The sequence below is a fragment of the Aspergillus oryzae genome, chromosome 8 (genome assembly GCF_000184455.2).
Source record: "Aspergillus oryzae RIB40 DNA, chromosome 8".
Taxonomy (NCBI): domain Eukaryota; kingdom Fungi; phylum Ascomycota; class Eurotiomycetes; order Eurotiales; family Aspergillaceae; genus Aspergillus; species Aspergillus oryzae.
Window position 1 is genome coordinate 2,465,158 of NC_036442.1, and position 17,808 is coordinate 2,482,965.

The following is a 17,808-nucleotide window of genomic DNA, read 5'->3' on the forward strand; positions in this document are numbered from 1 at the left end:
CAGTTGATAAGGACATGACGTCATCGATATAATTTGAAGTTATTGTAAAAATGCTACCACTCATCATCTTCACCGACATCTGTTTAACACTGACAGCCCCTTCGCTGCAGTTGTATAGCAATATCACTGTCAGCTACAAAGAACACTTCCACCGGAAATCTCACATACTGGAGTCCAATTCTATGGCACCTGTGAGGAATAACGGTTGAATCTATACGTTAATTAATATGCTAGAAGTATATCATGTTAGATGTAGTATAGAATTTAGCAGGTTGTGTAGGATGATCCAACGTATTGAATTATAGATTCGAGTTATCTTCAAATCAAGTTTACCAGAGAACCTGATTCGTAACCCAGTCTAATCTCAATTTATGTATATCTTCGAGTGCTCTTGCTTTGGCTACTGGATCTATAACGGTGTTCAACAACATCATAACGCACCTCCAACCCATGGTAATTATCTCAGGGACTTGAATCAGACATGTTAGGAATATATAGAGCGCGAGGCACTTCAACATTTAGTATCGAAATACATCATCTCTCCCTCAATGCCGCAATCTGATGACTGTCGAGATGCGACTGGCTGTGCATGGCATTTACACAGCTTGATTCAATTTTGTATTAGACTTTCCGGTTAACCTGTATTTGGTGGGTTTGATTGGCGCACAGCTTTGCCTCGTCGTTCCACCGTGTCAGAAGTCATATCTGATACTCCGTACTACTACTAGTAGTAATAAACATGTAGATTACGGCGCGTTCTCTTATTCTAGTAGTCAATTTGCTGATTAATATTCTTTTCCCGTCCTTAACAGTTGATTAGTTGTAGTAATTATGTGTAGTCTAACAAGTTGCAAGGTATACAAGTGAAAGTCTAACCCCACCCAGATGGCAAGCATGATTCGATGCCTCGTTTGCACTAACGCGTTAGTTAATTATATAGTTGACTATAGCTTAATTACTAAATAATTTTAAAGAAAATGAAATAATCTATAGATCTCTAGCTTTGATTTTATATACTTTTTACCATATACTTCTAGATAGTTGATTTTTTATAAATTTATTAATATTTTATATTAAAAAATCTGACCGCGGAGCTATGGCACGACCCCGGAACTACTCCATAGTATACGGGGCGGTTATGGAGTTACTTACAAGAATAAGCACTAAACGTTTTAGCTCCTAACATGACAAATTTAGTTCCCTCACTCAACGAGGCCAAAGAAAAGGATAAATAGCACCATGGGATCATTCAAATAACGAATAAATTACAGCCAGATTCTCTTCTTCATTCCCTTATCCCAAAGATTTCATACAATCATTAAAAGCCATGGCACAGGTCAATGGAACGTGCGACAGCGCATTCTCATCCGTGCGCGATATCCTGCAGCAGAACATTTCCTCCGACAAAGAGCTTGGCGCCTCCATCTGCATCAGTGTCAAGGGAAAGACCGTCGTGGATATCTGGGGCGGCTATGCGGACGCAGCACGTTCAAAGCCATGGGCCGAGAATACGATTGTATCGGTCTGGTCAATGACCAAGACAGTCATGGGTCTGGCTATGCTGCTTCTGATCGATCGCGGCCTGGTCGATCCAGATGCCCCGGTTGCTAAATACTGGCCGGAGTTCGGTGTGAATGGTAAAGAGGGTGTATTGGTTCGACATTTGATGAGCCACACTGCTGGCCTGCCATCTTTCGATCCTCCAATCGACCAGGATACCCTGCTCAACGTGCCTAAGGCGACTGAGAACCTAGTTCAACAGAAACCCTGGTGGACACCGGGCACGGGACACGGATATCACCTTGCCTCTCAGGGACATCTCATTGGGGAGTTAGTCCACCGTGTAACGGGGAAAACACTGGGCGAGTTTGTTCACGATGAGCTTACTGTTCCCCGTAATGCCGACTTCCACCTCCCCGTGGCGGAAGAAGAATGGGATCGTATCGCAGAAATGGTTCCTGCACCGACGAACATGGACATCTCCGCGCTAGACCCTAACAGTATCATGTATCGCGCTGTGACCGGTGGTCCCGGTAATCCAAACATGCCCAAAGAGCCTGCCTTCCGTCGCAGTGGTCTTGGGTCCATCGGTGGCTTTACCAACGCACGCGGCGCCAACGACATTTTATCCATTGTCACGCAGAATGGCACTGTGGACGGGAAACGCTTCTTGAGTCCTGAGACGATTGATAAAATCTTCGAGGTACAGGCCAGTGGCCCGGACCAGGTTATCGGATTGGGTATCGAGTGGGGACTTGGTTTCGGCATTGGCATGCTAGGTACCTTGGACTGGCTGCCATCTGGAAAGTTGGCCTTCTGGGGAGGATGGGGAGGTTCATTTGCGCTTATGGATCTTGATCGTCAAGTGACTTTTACTTATGCGATGAATAAGATGGGCATGAGTATCCTTGGTAATGAGCGGACGGGGGATTATGTACGGGCTGCTTATGCGGCGTTGGAAGGGTATAACGCGTGACAGTGGACTATATTTTCGTTTGTGTATTGTTTTCGTTAATGCATATAATTGTTTATTTGATTACTATTCATTCCATTTATTAATATTATGGAATGTATGTAAACTGCACTGCTCGGGGTCATATGTAAGTTCCGAAACCTCGGTATCAACCCCAGAGCACCACATGTATGGATGCAAGCGGCAAGCCCTATTTATGATCGACAGTTAGTCCTCCGCATTCTTCGCAACAGCTACCCCTTTAGGAAATAGATCGGGCACATCACGCATTCCATTCTAATTAATTAACTAGATGGAACAAATATTATAAGCATAAATACCCCAAGCAATCACCGATTCAATCCCCAAAGTCCAGCAATTCCCAACGTTATTCATTCCCAACGGAGGACCGCAAATATGGCCATCGCCAAAGTCCTCCTCCCCTCGCTAAGCCTCTTCGTCTTCTACGCAATCTTCTACTACGCAGACATAAACGGCCTCCGCGCTCTAGGCGAGCAATACATCGCATCCGGGACCCTCCCAGGAACCAATGAGCCCATCCGCACAATCTACACCGGCATCGAGCCAATCGACCACCTCCTGACAACTCTAACGGCCTTCTTCTGGCCAACAACAGACGGCAGCCACCCATCGCTACTCCTCCACTCAATCGCCTTCTCTGGTACATTCGGCTCAGCCTGGGTGCTCATCACCCTCGAAGCATGGCGAAAGGGTAACGCATGGACAATCGCAGCTTTGTAACCCTCCCATCTTCACCCAACTCCCCCCCTTCTACACCCAAAACTAACAGAGCAAAAGTCCTATGATCTTCGGCCTAACAGCCCAAGTCCTCACCTTCGCCTTCGCAGCCCCCCTCTACTGCTTCTTCCATCTTATAACCTCAAGAACAGCCAAAAACCCAACCCCCGACACCCTCCGCATCCCGCGCTCAATAACCAACACCCTCCCCCTAGTCTTCATCCTAGGCTACATGGTCCCCACACAGCTCCTCATCCTCCCAATCTCAGAACACATAACATTTGACCTAAAACAAATCTTCATCGCCATCTGGCAACCCTGGCCCGCATACATCTCCATCATCCTTACACTCATCTACACCATCACAACCCCCTTCACATCCTCAGATAGGACAACTCCAGCCAGCGAGCGGAAGAATCTCAGTTCCTTGAGATGGGTCTACGCATTCGCATTCGGAAACACAGCGCTTACGCACCTCATCTCGTGGATTGTTTCATTGGCATCTGTTCTCGTCCCTGATATCTTTAATCCGGAGGTTGTGGACTACTTGCATCCAGGCCGGGTATTCGAGGTCCCGATTCCGTGGGAAGAGCCTGTGAGGACTGTGGCGAGTGTTGGGCATGGAGTGCATGCGTTTTTGAGGTGGGATTATATTATTGGGTCGCTTGGGGTGTTAGTTTGGGCAGTGAGTTTGCATGGGGCTGCGCAGAGGGGGGTTTATGGGAGTGTTGGGTGGTTGTGGCTTCTTTGGAAGGTGGGTTTGTTAAGTGTTTTTGTGGGTCCTGTTGGTGCGGCTGTTGAGTTGATGTGGGAGAGGGAGGAGTTGGTTCTTGCGAAGAGGGGGTTGACTGAGAGTGGGAAGAAGGATTCTTAGGTTAGGGTTGGAGTTGGTTTGTAGGTGGTGAGCTTTTGGGGTGTGTTTGTGGGTTGTATGGATTGTATTGTGGATTCTGATAGTGTGGAAGATACTAGCGTTGATTGTATGTACATACTTATAGTCTTGTTGATTGTTTCAGGTCAAACTGAACAGGAACTGAAACAACCTTGTCCCGGATATAATCCGCAAACCCCTTCCCGTACCCATCGAGCCTACTGGAACTACTTACTCCACGACCCAGGATGCCGTAGATAACAAAATGCACCGCATGGATATGTGGGAATTCCACCCTCTCGATCGAGAACGAGTCATCCCAATCGTCGCCGAGAAGGTCCCGCATCCGCGAGATGGTCATGAACGACCGGAGCCACTCCCAATGAGCCGGGTCAGAGACGAAGATACCAAAGTTGAGGTTCGCGCCTTTGTCGCCCGATCGAGCAAGTGTGATGTCTCCGAGCCGGATCTCCTTCGTTGGGCCGTTGTATACTGTTGGTGATATCGGATCGTAGCTTTCGCGTGGCTGCAGGGGTTCGTATTGGCATGGCCGCGGAATGTCGAAGGATGCGGTTTTGAATTGGCCGTCTAGAATATTGATCCTCTCTTTGATATCGGACTGGTTGATTATGGCGGGATAGTATGCGATAAATGGGCGCGGAAAGGCTGTGCGCATGTCGGAGGATGCGTGGAAGCCTGTTCATTGGTGAGTTTTTTTGTTCATTCGATGGGATATAGGGTATATACCGGAGAAGTGTTTTAGTGAGATATGGCCCAGTGCCTTTACGACGGTTGATACCGCTTGTGCTGTGCGGGCTGCAATGAAGATGCGTATATATGTGGTGCTCTTTAGCTGAGAGGAGGGATTTGGATCGGGAACTCCAACTCTATGGCTGATTCAGTCATCTGCTCTCGCAAAGCTATGTCCCGCTGCTGGAAGCCTGCTTACCTCTGGAATTCGAGTGTTTCAAGGTCATTAACGGCACCTTCAGGGAGGAAATGACGGATTTGCTTCTCGAGGAGATCCCACTTCTGCGTAGTAGCATAGCCAGTTGCATTCAAAAGTAGTTCTGCCTCATACCCTCCAGGGTAGAAAACGGCAAGCTTGGTAGTGGGAGGCGGTGGTGACCCTTTAACGCCGGATACACGGACTCTGCCTACTGTTAGAGCTAGTATAAAACGAGGGGTTATCAACAAGTACCTGTCCTTGCCAACACCCTCGAAAGCGATATTACCAATATGTGCACTAACATCACTGTTCAGGTAGACGTTTCCCTGCAGCTCATACAGGAATTGGCATTTCACTGTGTCAGTGTTCACAACTCCTTGGGTTCCCGGGTGCTTGGTGATGATGCAGGTCCCGTCCTTCTCGATCTCAGAAATGGGAAATCCTGGAGCAATAAGATCTTCTAGCGGATATTTATCAAAGCCAGCGAAGTTGGCCCCAGTGACATATGCCGAACATTCAATGAGGTGTCCTGCAATAAGTGCTCCAGCAAGTCTGTCATAGTCTGTTTCGCTCCAGTTGTACCAGAACCAGGCCGCTGCAATCACAGGACTGGCATCAGCAACACGCCCACAAATGATGATCTGTGCGCCACGCCTCAAGCCTTCGACGATGCCACGGGCCCCAAGGTATGCATGGGCCGATGTCATGGGGAGCGGCTTTCCATCGTTTGTATTCATAAACGCATATGTCAACCTCGATGGGACAATGGAGGGGTTTCCAGAATCCAAGTGCTGCAATTCCTCTTTGCTGGTTGGCATATTCGGCCCGACCTGAGGGTATAAATCATCCCCTGATACATAAGCCACGCGTATGTCAAGTCTCTTCTCAGCCGTCTGCAGCGAGCGAATCAATTGAGCGTCCCGCCTGGTGATCGCAAAAGCCACTTACTAAAGCTTGAACCTTCAGCGCAAGTGCTCTAGGGTCCAAAGCACCTCCGTTGATTACAACACGGATCCCCTTTTCCGCAATAACGTCGATTGTTTGCTGTAGCCCCTGCCAAGCTGTTTCCTCGTAGCCCGGATGTTTACCGGCGCGCCAGGCCTCGGCATTCTTCGCTAAGTTGACTTCTGTTCTCACACTTAGCTTATGACAATCATCTGTACCTGGTACTGAGAAGCGTACCCGCAAGATAGTCACCGGTGATAAAGTCGACGTCGCCCAGTGTCGCCTGGCGGTACATCTCATACGCTGGGTCCCCTGGTTATTTAGACAGTCAGTGTCTGTAAGCATAGCTAAGAATCAATGAACAGACCATGGTAGCCAGAGCAGTTGGCCACTTCTACAGGTCTATTTTCAGGATCACGTAACATCTTTCAGTGACTGTAGTCGTCCGATGTAAGCGATATTTGGTGTTATAGTTGTGAGTGAACGATTGCCTGGATAACGAACTGGTTTGAACATAGCGCTATGTATTTCATAGCTGCCTGAGCAGCCCGGGAATAGAATCCAGATCATTCGACGAATGAAAGCTGGTTGTGAGGCATTTCCCCGCAAAGGCTATCCACCGCCGATCATGTTTTATGTTTTGCTGGTCGAAGTTATACTTCTCGGCACGCAAGGGCCACGGGCCACGGGATTTGTGCACCGGCGCCGCGGAGGCGCGGAGTTTCACATCTGTAGTACGTCACCTTTTGCTTCAAAGGGAAGAAAGCTTTTGCACACTGACTGACTGAAAGGCCCAGATAGCAGAATTATCTCGAGTAAAGAACCCATGGGCCCTCGGCATACTGCGACATGTTGCCTATTCCAGCGGTGGTCTTCCCAAGCTTTCTTGTTCCCTGTTTAGTGTCTATCCTCGAAGGCACGTATTACTATGTGGACCAGTAGTGGAGCCCCTCGGCACCGAGGGGATTGGTTCCAACGATTATCCAGGCAACGTGGTGTGCTAGTGGATGATATAAAGTGAGGAACTCGGCGTCGTTCGAAGGTAGCTGCCTGTGACTACTATCTGATACAGCTTTCCTTGTTGCGTACATCTCAATCACATATCCATTATGGCCTTTTCTCACGAGACAACCCCAGGTACAGATGTGTACGGCCCTGGGACTTTTATCGATAAGCATGTTCTCCCCGTCCCCGAGGACACTCGCCGGGTTTTCGAATATCTAGCCTCGAAGACGCCTGGATTCACCCAAAACAAAGAAGTATGGGATACCGTCCATTTCGAGGGAGAGCCGGACCCCATGATTCCTGGTCCTATCAAATCACCTGTTGTTGCCGCGGCTCTGCATGCCATGTGCGGTGTGGTAGGGAACGAGTTGGTGGAGCTTCGCGATAGCAGACCAGCGGCGGAGGGCAGTGTCACCGTCAACACGGATCAGGCAGCAATATGGCTTGGCTCGGTGGCGACTACGCATATCAATGGGTCTGATATCCCAGCTATAGCGATATCCGGCAAGTTGAACACCCTCTTTGACCGTGATTTTGAACAAGGCTTTGGCAAAGGTCTTGCAAGTAGAGCAACGGCGATCTACCAAACCAAGGATCCAAACGTGTGGTATCAGCTTCATGGCTCGCTCGATGCTAATCGAGTTCTCAAAACGATGGGAATCGACACAAATGTTGCCTTTAATACACCGAGCGAGTATTACGACTACATCCAGAAACATGTCCGTCAGTGGAGTCCGGATGAGCTTGAGATGCACAACGTACGTCATGGTCTTTGTGGAAGCATATGCTATAAGCCGGAATCATGGCGAAGCACGGAAATGGGAAAGCAGCTTGCCAAGCATCCGTATGTGAACTATACCCACGAAGCCTATGCAGCTCCTACACCCCAGCAGCCTTTGCCCAAGGTTCCTGGCGACCGGAGACCATTGGCGGGGATCAAGGTCCTGGAGATGGTACGCATTATCGCGGGCCCAACCATCGGTGTGACTCTTGCCGCTTTTGGTGCAGATGTTATTCGAGTCAACTGTAGTAAATTGCCCGATCTCAATGTAAGCTGCCTTACTTCCTTGATCGAACAGACCTGAAAGCTAACTTGTACAATGAAAGCTCCTGCAACTTGTCCTAAACGCTGGCAAGCGCACCATCGACCTGGATATTACTAAGCCTAACGACATGGCCCGTCTCCGAGAGCTCATCGCAGATGTGGACGTATTCATCCAGGGATTCCGGTATGGATCCTTGGACAGAAAAGGCCTTGGGCTCCGGGATATGTTAGAATTAGCTGCGAGCCGTGGAAAAGGCATTGTATATGTGGATGAGAACTGCTATGGTCCAGATGGCCCCTTTGCTGAACGCCCAGGCTGGCAGCAAATTGGCGATGCAGCCTCCGGCTCTTCCTATGTTATGGGTAGGTCGTTGGGATATGCGGATGAGAAATGCGTTTTACCCCCCTTGCCAGTGTCCGATATGACTACTGGTGTAGTAGGTGCACTGGCAGCCATGATGGCTATTCGCGACCGAGCAGTCAAAGGAGGCTCGTACCATGTTCTTAGCTCTTTGGTTGCCGCAGACAACTTATCACTGGAAGAGGAAGTCGGACTGTATCCCCTAGACGTGGTTCGCGAGACGGCCGAGAAGTTTGGATTTGTACCCTCAACTCCAGATCAGTATGTTATGGAAATCCTGCTCCAAGTCATCGCTGGTTGGAAGAAGGGCCGGCCTGGGTACCTAGATGAGGATTCCCCATTGATGACCACTTTCGACCAAGGGCCATGGGGACGGCAAACCTTGCTCAAGCCAGTTGTCAGGCTTGATGAAGAGGCAGTAACTCCCCGCTGGACTACTGCCCCTGTACCCAATTGCTACCACGACAGGAACATCAACTGGCATTAGAAGGCGGTTCGGGCCACCTATTTACAAGGAATGACAGCCATTATATTCTCAGACTATGCCAATCAATTCATGTTATATCTTCCATCCCTACATAAGAATTAGTCTGCAGCCTGTCACCGTTTGTACACAAGTAGATCACCCGTTCTCCATGTATGCAATAGGAAAGCCGAGGTTCCGCATAGGTGTGGGTAGATCGTTTGAAAATCATGCGGAAGGAAATTATAAGAGTTGTCCATTGTCTATTCCACCATCAGACGTGCTAGTCATCATCTCGCCCCAGTTCCAGAAAGGAGCAACAGGCCATTGAAAATTCATGGCCAAGTCAAAAGTTGGGTCGACCGAAGGCATGTCATAGCTTTGTAAAATAGCACAACTCCGTGTAGGATCTGTGTCTCCGGATTGGGGTGATGCTAAACTCGGATGAGGTACAGCATGTCCACTTGCTGGATTTCCGGTCTCGTTTGTAGAAAGCTGAGTGTTGTTGAGATATCGCATCGATTGCTGGGAGATATCTTGATCAGCTCGGCTTACAGCCTTCTTGGCTGCAGTCTTTAGCTCTGAGCATACTCCGAGTATATAATCAACATATGTACCTGGCTCTTCAGATGAAACTTTAGAAAGCAAGTTTATTGTTTCTTGAGCCATGGTAAGATCAGATACAGCATGTTGATGAGAAGGATCTGTCAGCAAGTTCGACAACAAGGTCATTGATGCAGCAGCAGGGAAGTATATAACACCCCTTTGACGGTCAGCATAAGATCGCAGTTATTCGATGTGGCTAATTTTGATAAACATACCATACGAAGCAGGGTCCAAATAGACCAACATGTTTTATGAGTTGAATCGCAGACCTCGCACATTCCAGAGACCTCACAAGAATATTATTTATCACCTTATCTAAGGCTGGGAAGTCTTCTAAACCCTGTGCAGCTTGCGCCATCGATCGCCTAGCAAGGATGCAGAGTTGGTAAAGCTTGGCATAACAGCAGTGGTACGCGAAGTCCAATCTTAGGACATGCTGAAGATGATAATCAGATGCATTAGAGAACGCAATTTGTGGATTGTAGTGCTTTGCAAAAGAGGTCCTCCATCCAAGAAGATCCTCCTCACTAGTTTTCATTTCTTGGATAAGATCCCGAGTTGCCTTTGTCTGAACGTTGGCGGTATAGAGACGGTCGTATAGCCCTCGTTGGATCAATGCAAACCGCGCTAGCAGGTGGAAGTAATCAAGATGGGCCCCATGCACATCCAAAATTCCTAGTCCGTCATGAGGAAACTTGGAAGGTAGTGGGGTGTCGAAATCATTCACATCCTGCACCGGCGGTCGCCCGGTTCGATGAGAGATATCCGCGTCTAGAATGAATGCGATCCAAAACGTTCTCCGCCGTTCCTCAACGTGAGATGGAGATAGCCCCGATGTCTGATTACGATGTAACCCGATAGACTGTGAAAGACGCATTGCCGCTGCGGCAAACATGAAGAGTGGCTGAGGGTTTGGTGTACTTCGGAAAAGGAGCGCAAGTCCCAGCATTGCTTGGACAGCAAGTAGGTCCGCAGAACACATGAAGAATTCTACGATCACGTTTAGAGCATTCCTGATGTGTCCCATTGACTTTTGCCATTCCTCACTTCCATCAGGTAACTTTTGTGCCCTTTCCCTGTACGAAATTGCAAGCACAACATTCAGGGATGCCCACCACGAGGGATTTTCATCGGGATTCCAACCGAACTGTTTATCCACTAGCCTAGTAAACGTAGCCTCGTCGAACAGTGGGACCGCTCTATTAAAGCTGCCAAAATATTCGCTTACCAGCTGTGTTGTGGTTGCTTTGGGGGGTAATGTCTGAAAAGCGCGCTGCCCAGGATCGCCTTGCAGAATGCGGGGATACCAACTAGACAATTGCCATCTAGATGCTGTTTTTTGACTAGCAGTCATCCACGCTCCGGATCGTTTCCCGCCCTCTAGAGAGTTGAGGTCTTGGCCTGAAGCTATTGAGAAGCCAGATGATGCTCCTTAGGTGAGGTTAACTCAGATTCAGTCTAACGCATAGGGTTATGTTTACCGAAAAATCGCATCTTTGTGCCCTCGGCGTTAATGACATACGGAGCCTGACTAGCACCACCGTCCACATTCGGCTGAGCATTACCTTCCTCCGGCTGGGACCTGGAAGGTGATGTAGAATAGGGTTGACTCTCTATAGCGTTAAGTTCAAAAGTTGCGCCGTCGCTTGTACCAGCGGCTGCCGAAGATGGGGCAGGAGAGTTCCTCTTGTTTTCTGATACGAACCCTCGCCATGAGCTATCTAGAGTTCGGTCTTGTAGCTGCATTTCCATGTCTTGAACGCGTTTCTCTAGCTCTTCAACATATGCTCTAGCAGTAATCAGATCAGAGGATATAATGCATAGAGAAGCTTTCGAACTCACCGGCTAGTTCGACTGGAGTGCCTCAAAACATCTTGGAAAGCACACGGCAAATTGAATGCTTTACACGGTGAACAGGTGGGGCGCCTGCCATCGCATTTCGTCTTTTTACGTCGGCAGGTGGTGCAGGCCTAGGTAGATGAATACGACGATAAGCATTTTCGTTGAATTGCGAGTAATACGATGCCTAGTTGGAGGGTTTCGCATGGGTTAATCAACGCTCACTTTCGCACGCCTAACAACCGTAGCACCAGGACTCTGTGACTGGTTCATCGTTTTTCATTCATGCATTTGCCGTATGTGAATTAATATGAATGTAAAGTGACGGAATATTGAATGTATGGGACTGCAAAGGAGAGAAACCCGGCATGGAGTGAACGCAGACACCGTTGCGGCTTGAGCTACTGGACGGATTCAGCCGAGGAGACCGCGCTCTCTGCCTGAGGCCGGCCAGAACTTAACGTGACTACCAACCCCACATTGACAACATATTCACCGCTTACCGCCTCAGGCAAATGGGCATCAACCCACAAAGAACTTACTTCTCCATTGTTGTTCTTCTATCCACATTTGTCCCAGTCGTCAAATACCTCGTATTTCCTGCATTATCGCTGTTTGCATGCTTGTGGGCTGTAGTGATTCCACCGTGAGTGCAGCCGCTTATGGTTGCTTTACAATATTGTTCGTCACGTCTTATCTTACCTAACGGAAAGCAACATGCTTGGCGACGCTGAGATCCAGGCCCTCGACGATCATCTGGGTAATGTCTTGCGCGAGAACCAGCAGCATCATGAGAATATTCAGGGTCTCCTACAACAATTCCATCTTTTGTTGGATAACTACAACCGACTGAAAAGCGACTATGAGGAGGAGAAAGAAGCCCGAGAGAAGTATAAGAAACTAGCTAGGGGACAAGTATGTAGTTCCTGTGGATTAGCAGACATGGAAGATACGCCTTATAAAGAGACAAGGCTCTAATCGAAACTAGGAACGTAATCCATTTGTGTTGGTATTGGTGGATGGCGATGGCTACCTTGTTAGCTAAATCCTGACCACAATGTGACTACTAATACTAACGAGACCAGTTCAAGGACCACCTTGTGAAAGCAGGGGCAGAAGGAGGGATGAAAGCAGCTCAACTGCTGAATGATTCTATCAAAGAACTTCTTAATGACCAGCTCGGAAGCCAGGCAGATCAATGCCGAGTTATGGTTCGCATATACAGCAACATTCTAGGACTTTCGAAGACCTTGGCCCGCGCTGGTCTAGTTGGTAATGAAGCGCGGTCCCTCTCACCGTTTGCCTCCAGTTTTACTCGTTCTCAGGATTTGTTCGATTACATTGACGCTGGTGATAAGAAAGAAGGTGCAGACTATAAGATTAGAGGTAGGATCTAACTTGACTACCGGTGCACCAGTACACTCACATCATTCAGAAATGTTTCGCTTGTTCGCGGATAATAATCAGTGCAAACACATTTTCTTTGCCGGCTGTCACGATGCCGGTTATCTCTCCTTACTGACCCCCTACCGTGGCAAGGCTGATCGCATCACCCTAATCAAGACCGCATCCTTCCACCCTGAGTATGACAAGCTAGGCCTACCAGTGAGGGAAATCTCTGCGGTTTTCACATCTACCTCCGCTTCACCGCCTGTCGGTGGAAACAATATTACTACTGCTACGAGACCAGTTTGCAGACATTTCCAAAAGGTAACCTATCAGAATCACTTAGTGAACACCATCTAACTGAGCAAATAGGGTATCTGCCGATTTGGCAAGGAGTGCACAAAACTCCACGTAATGCCAAATCAACAATACACCAAATCACTCTATGATACCCCGACACAGCCGGCGAGTTTGACCAGTAAACCCCGAGAACAAGAATACTATGCCCGCTTTCTTCCCAGGGTGAGCACAAAATCTCAGGAATCTATCGCAATAAACAGGGATGGGGAGCGGATCGACACCTACTGCCCCTTGCCATCCCAAGAAGAATGGGAGTTGTATTGTCAACGCGCCAAACGGCACAAACTCTGCAACAAATTTCACCTTGGAGGGGAATGTGGGAACCTTAGTTGCGAGTTTGACCATAGCCCAATTGAATCGGCTTGTCTCAATGTTCTGATGTATATCATGCGACAGCACATGTGCACAAGGGGCGCAGGCTGTCGTTCGATTAAATGCTACCTTGGTCATCATTGTCAAAAGGATAACTGTAAAGGTGTCAAATCTTGCAAATTCAATCGTCAAGGTCATACACTTAACCTACAAGTTGCGCAGTGGGTTATGCCGATCGAACTTGAAGAGGAATCACCAGTTAGTGAAGGGCTCTCAGAGGCGAACTCGGTCACCGACCCGAATAACACTTTCGCCTTTCTCATGAGAGACGTGATCTAATTCTAGGCTATAGTCCTGCACTATGGTCTATAGCTGCTATGTCAATAAGGTCATTCAACTACCTTGAAGTTTAGCTACGCTACAAGTCAGTGAGTCATCCCTACTTTGGCTCGGTGGCGACTGATAGCATGTTACGGAATCCATGGAAATTTATTGAGATCATGGAATAAGTGAAGGATATCTATTGGTCTGGCTCATTCGCGCAGGCTTTCTGGAAATTTGCCTTTTTTTAAATTTTCTTTTTCTTTTCCCTTTTTTTTTTTTTTTTTTTTTTGGCTCAGCAATCATTCTATCACCAAAAGGCTATACTGCGGAACAACCTACGGCAGTGCTTACTCTCCAGACTACTGGGAGTAATCCGACTGACAATGGCAGTATTGATCCTATCTGAGAATGAACATTTTGTGTTGGACAAGGTCAATAGATGTTGGAATTGCGAATATAATTTTCTATTGGCTTTGTACCCTCACGGCACTTCTATGTTTGTAATATCTATGGGACTTCAAACACATGCACTAGTATCTCATGCGGAATGATCCTATTGGATGCATGGTTCTCATCTCTGTCGGCAAGATGGTCGAGCTTGAAGACGTCGCCCTAGGAATGCAACAAAAACATAGTATTCAAATAGCAATTCGAATGCACCGACGACCGCAATGATTGTAACAGTTAGAGCATTAAAACAGCTAGCAGGTGATAATGGATTTGCAACAGATAAGCTGGCCCACGGTGCATGTCCCGCGAGTTAGGGCTCCAGTGAAAATATGAATAGGCCGTATAGATCAAGAAATTTTGGTTCAATGCCTAGATGGAATGAGAAATTCGTACGACTGTTGCATATCCAGAGACATGTCTCTCCACTTCCAAGTTGGTTACTGGTGTAGCAGAAGATCCAGCCCGTGGGGCTTGGTATGGAATATGAAATGTCACCTCTAAAGGATCTTGTGAATTGAGCTAGACAGCGTCTATCATTCAATAATTTTACGCCTCTACCTATGAAGAGTAATTAGGCAAATCCTGACTCGCCGGATCCAGGATACAACTTATATGAGGTGGCGGTGATAGAGAGTGGATTGCATCTAAATTTCGGTCGAGTGACAGGATTACCGAGCAGAATATCCAAAAGATAGAGAATGCTTTCGCCTCTCTTTGGCTCTGCTCTTGTTTTAGTAGAGGCTGAGAATTATAAATAAATATCTATTAAGTATAAATCTTACTCTAGTCCTACTACCAGTTTACCTATCATCCTAGGGGCTTCAGTTTAGGGTTTCAGCGCCAGACACTGAAACGTATACAGCCACTGGGCCGTATGCCCCCGTCTTGGGTAGCAGCTGCCTGGCTTCTAGATTTGGATGAAGAACTGAGACATCCGGTTTTTCCCTAGTTTCAGCAACTGAGAGTCAGTCATACCGCGATAAGTGCTGATCGGCAAATATTTGTCTCGCAGATAACCGTGTCACTTCTTGTTCGTAGGACATACAGACTACTTCATATCATTGTGTTCTCATGGACCACCTATCACTAAGACCGGTAGCCTAGTTGTCCATTCGCATGGCATACTTAAGATACAACAGGCAAATAGAGTTCGAAGCTCTCGGCTCGTTTCGCCTTGGCAGGCGCAAAAACATGCCATTGATCAGTTTTCGAAGCTTATCACCTTATCTTGCTTGGTTCCCCGCATCAGAAACATCAGAGGATTGCGACACGGTAACTAATGAGTAGAACGAGGCATCCGTAGAGCACATTGGCCGTTGCTTCCAGTTTCCCTTTTTGGACAAGGTTGTTCCTTCCCCTCATGCGGAATTGCTCCGTGTGAACTATGTCCACGGGAAGCCAATTGTTGCTAAGGTGAGATGTAGTAGTCAGGACCCAATGCACTCTTCCCGAAGCATAGAGTTATCTGTCTAGTCCGCTGTCCCAGGTCTGTCCGATATGCGTCGCCACCAAAGACTGTCATATATCAGTGTCTTGTTTCCCCAATATGTACTGTTATGTTGATTGACATGTGTCCTACGTGTTCGACATAGAGGTCCTATCTGTGACCATCTAAGACCAGCTGATAGGGCATATAATACTTCCTCTGAAATGTCGCACCAAACTCAAACTTCTGATCCATCTTGGCCGCCCGGAACGGTTCAGCTTGAAGGTGAGTTTGATGCTTTTTTATTCTTATATGTCTGATCCAAAACTAATGTCGCCCAGACCTTCCACAGGACGGTCAAACAACTGATATTATCTTGCAACCCACACCTAGCCATGATCCTAACGACCCCCTGGTAAGCCTCGTGTGAACCCAATCAATAACGAAGGGCTAAACAAATCCATCTAGAACTGGCCGACATGGCGCAAACATTTAAATTTTGGCTTAGTCTCCTACTATGTCATAATGGTTTTCGCAATGTAAGTGTCTTGCTGTTTATTCCTCCAAACGCGACACAGAGCTGAGCAACCAGAATCGACGTGGCAACTGTGACCTGGGGTCCGTTAAATGCGGAACTGGGCTTCAGCTTTGAACTGTTGAATGATAGTTACGCTGCAGGCTGCGGATCCCTTTGTATCGGCGGTGTGATTCTGATACCCTTCGCTCTCAAATACGGTCGCCGACCTGTCTATGTTTTCAGTACTATCGCTCAATGTGCCTTCTGCGTTTGGCAAGCCAGAATGCAGACTGTTGCTGATCTCATGTCGGCGAACATACTGAGCTCTATGGTTGGAGCTCTCGCAGAAGTACTCGTGCAAATGACGGTGGCCGATGTCTACTTTGTTCATCAGCGTGGACTCATGAACAGCATTTATGTTTGGTTTATGACGGTCGGAGCTACACTATCTCCCCTGGCGGGCGGGTATATTGTTATCTCGCAAGGCTGGCGCTGGGTTTGGTGGTGGATGGTCATTCTGATGGGGGCCGGTCTTGTTGCTTTCGTCTTTCTCTATGAGGAAACGAAGTTCTCTCCGACCCTCGAGGGTGTTGTACCCGTTGTTGCTGCCGCTCAAATAAACGCATCCGCGAAAGGTAGAGACAAGAAGTCTCCGACTGACCCAGAAGTAGAAGCCAATGTAGCACATAAAGACGGAGAGACTCAGAGATCCCACGCTACCCACTGGATCGACCATTCAATTCCCGTGAAGCCTTACTGGAAAAAGCTAGCTTTATGGTCGACATCCCCGGGGTCATTTGCCAGCATGGCCCGACACAGCGTCGAACCTTTCATTCTTCTATTTACCATTCCAGCCATTTTCTTCATGTCCGTCGTTTACGGAGCCATGACTGCCGCCGTAACGGTCTCCGTGACTACTCTCTCTTCGTACATGACTTTACCACCTTACAATTTCAACGCCTCACAGATCGGCCTTATGGGACTACCTCCGTTCATTGGTACAAGCATAGCAGTTTTGATATCCGGACGGCTCAGCGATTCGCTGGTTCTATATCTCGCAAAAAGGAACCGGGGCGTCTTCGAGCCGGAGATGAGACTCTGGATTGCAGTTGCTTTCATACCCTTCGTGCCAGCCGGTCTTTTCATGTTCGGCATTGGACTCAACAACGGATCCCCTTGGCCGCTGGTGGCCGTTGGATTGGGTATCGCTATATTCGGAACTATTCCGGCTAATAGTGTTGCTTTGACGTATCTTACAGATGCATATACGGATGTAGGTTGATGGTGTATGAAATGGTCCAATAGTAAGGGTACTAACTGAGTTCTCTTTGATAGGTAATCGCCGACTCCCTCGTCGGCGTGACCTTTATCCGCAACCTCATCTCGACGGTTTTTGTCTTCGCTTTGTCCCCGTGGATTGAGAGTGTCGGGTTGACTGGCTTTTACATAACCTTTGGGCTTATCCTTACTGTAATTCTATTGGGAAATCTAGTCTTCATATACTTTGGGAAGAAGTTCCGGGTTATGACGGCAAAGAGATATCGATACTATGCCCAACGCCAGATGGATCTGAGGAACTAATTCTCAATTCTATACGCGGACTATCAAGTCCTTCAATCCACTTATATTCTTAGTCTTACGTACCATCTACTCTACTATAGTTAGCTCGTTGAAATCTCACCACAAACACCAACATTCCACACTAAGTCCTACCCACAAAACATTAGTACAAAGTATA

General features: G+C 47.8%; 8 protein-coding genes across 8 annotated transcripts; 6 read left to right on the forward strand and 2 right to left on the reverse strand.

Annotated features, from left to right (window-relative positions):
- Positions 1–1,327: 1,327 nt before the first annotated feature.
- On the forward strand, positions 1,328–2,476 carry AO090010000330 (serine hydrolase domain-containing protein; the record flags this gene model as incomplete). Its single annotated transcript, XM_001827293.3, has 1 exon — positions 1,328–2,476. One exon carries the CDS (start codon positions 1,328–1,330, stop codon positions 2,474–2,476), a length of 1,149 nt encoding a protein of 382 aa, XP_001827345.1.
- Positions 2,477–2,647: 171 nt separating this feature from the next.
- Positions 2,648–3,214, forward strand: AO090010000329 (uncharacterized protein; the record flags this gene model as incomplete). Its single annotated transcript, XM_023233692.1, has 2 exons — positions 2,648–2,679; positions 2,785–3,214. 2 exons carry the CDS (start codon positions 2,648–2,650, stop codon positions 3,212–3,214), a joined length of 462 nt encoding a protein of 153 aa, XP_023094146.1.
- A 61-nt stretch (positions 3,215–3,275) lies between these two features.
- AO090010000328 (uncharacterized protein) lies at positions 3,276–4,085 on the forward strand (the record flags this gene model as incomplete). Its single annotated transcript, XM_001827291.3, has 1 exon — positions 3,276–4,085. The coding sequence occupies one exon, from the start codon at positions 3,276–3,278 to the stop codon at positions 4,083–4,085; it is 810 nt and encodes a 269-aa protein (XP_001827343.3).
- A 118-nt stretch (positions 4,086–4,203) lies between these two features.
- AO090010000327 (acyclic terpene utilization AtuA family protein) lies at positions 4,204–6,401 on the reverse strand (the record flags this gene model as incomplete). The annotated part of the gene is made up of 6 exons (XM_023233693.1): positions 4,204–4,778; positions 4,830–4,969; positions 5,032–5,924; positions 5,980–6,158; positions 6,214–6,288; positions 6,344–6,401. The coding sequence occupies 6 exons, from the start codon at positions 6,399–6,401 to the stop codon at positions 4,204–4,206; spliced, it is 1,920 nt and encodes a 639-aa protein (XP_023094145.1).
- Positions 6,402–7,085: 684 nt separating this feature from the next.
- Positions 7,086–8,066, forward strand: AO090010000326 (uncharacterized protein; the record flags this gene model as incomplete). The annotated part of the gene is made up of 1 exon (XM_023233694.1): positions 7,086–8,066. One exon carries the CDS (start codon positions 7,086–7,088, stop codon positions 8,064–8,066), a length of 981 nt encoding a protein of 326 aa, XP_023094144.1.
- An 88-nt stretch (positions 8,067–8,154) lies between these two features.
- AO090010000325 (uncharacterized protein) lies at positions 8,155–8,874 on the forward strand (the record flags this gene model as incomplete). Its single annotated transcript, XM_023233695.1, has 1 exon — positions 8,155–8,874. One exon carries the CDS (start codon positions 8,155–8,157, stop codon positions 8,872–8,874), a length of 720 nt encoding a protein of 239 aa, XP_023094143.1.
- A 219-nt stretch (positions 8,875–9,093) lies between these two features.
- On the reverse strand, positions 9,094–13,491 carry AO090010000324 (Zn(II)2Cys6 transcription factor; the record flags this gene model as incomplete). The annotated part of the gene is made up of 5 exons (XM_023233696.1): positions 9,094–9,613; positions 9,672–10,863; positions 10,938–11,245; positions 11,299–11,426; positions 13,267–13,491. 5 exons carry the CDS (start codon positions 13,489–13,491, stop codon positions 9,094–9,096), a joined length of 2,373 nt encoding a protein of 790 aa, XP_023094142.1.
- A 2,286-nt stretch (positions 13,492–15,777) lies between these two features.
- AO090010000323 (uncharacterized protein) lies at positions 15,778–17,651 on the forward strand (the record flags this gene model as incomplete). Its single annotated transcript, XM_023233697.1, has 5 exons — positions 15,778–15,838; positions 15,895–15,968; positions 16,022–16,092; positions 16,146–17,343; positions 17,406–17,651. 5 exons carry the CDS (start codon positions 15,778–15,780, stop codon positions 17,649–17,651), a joined length of 1,650 nt encoding a protein of 549 aa, XP_023094141.1.
- Positions 17,652–17,808: the final 157 nt, after the last annotated feature.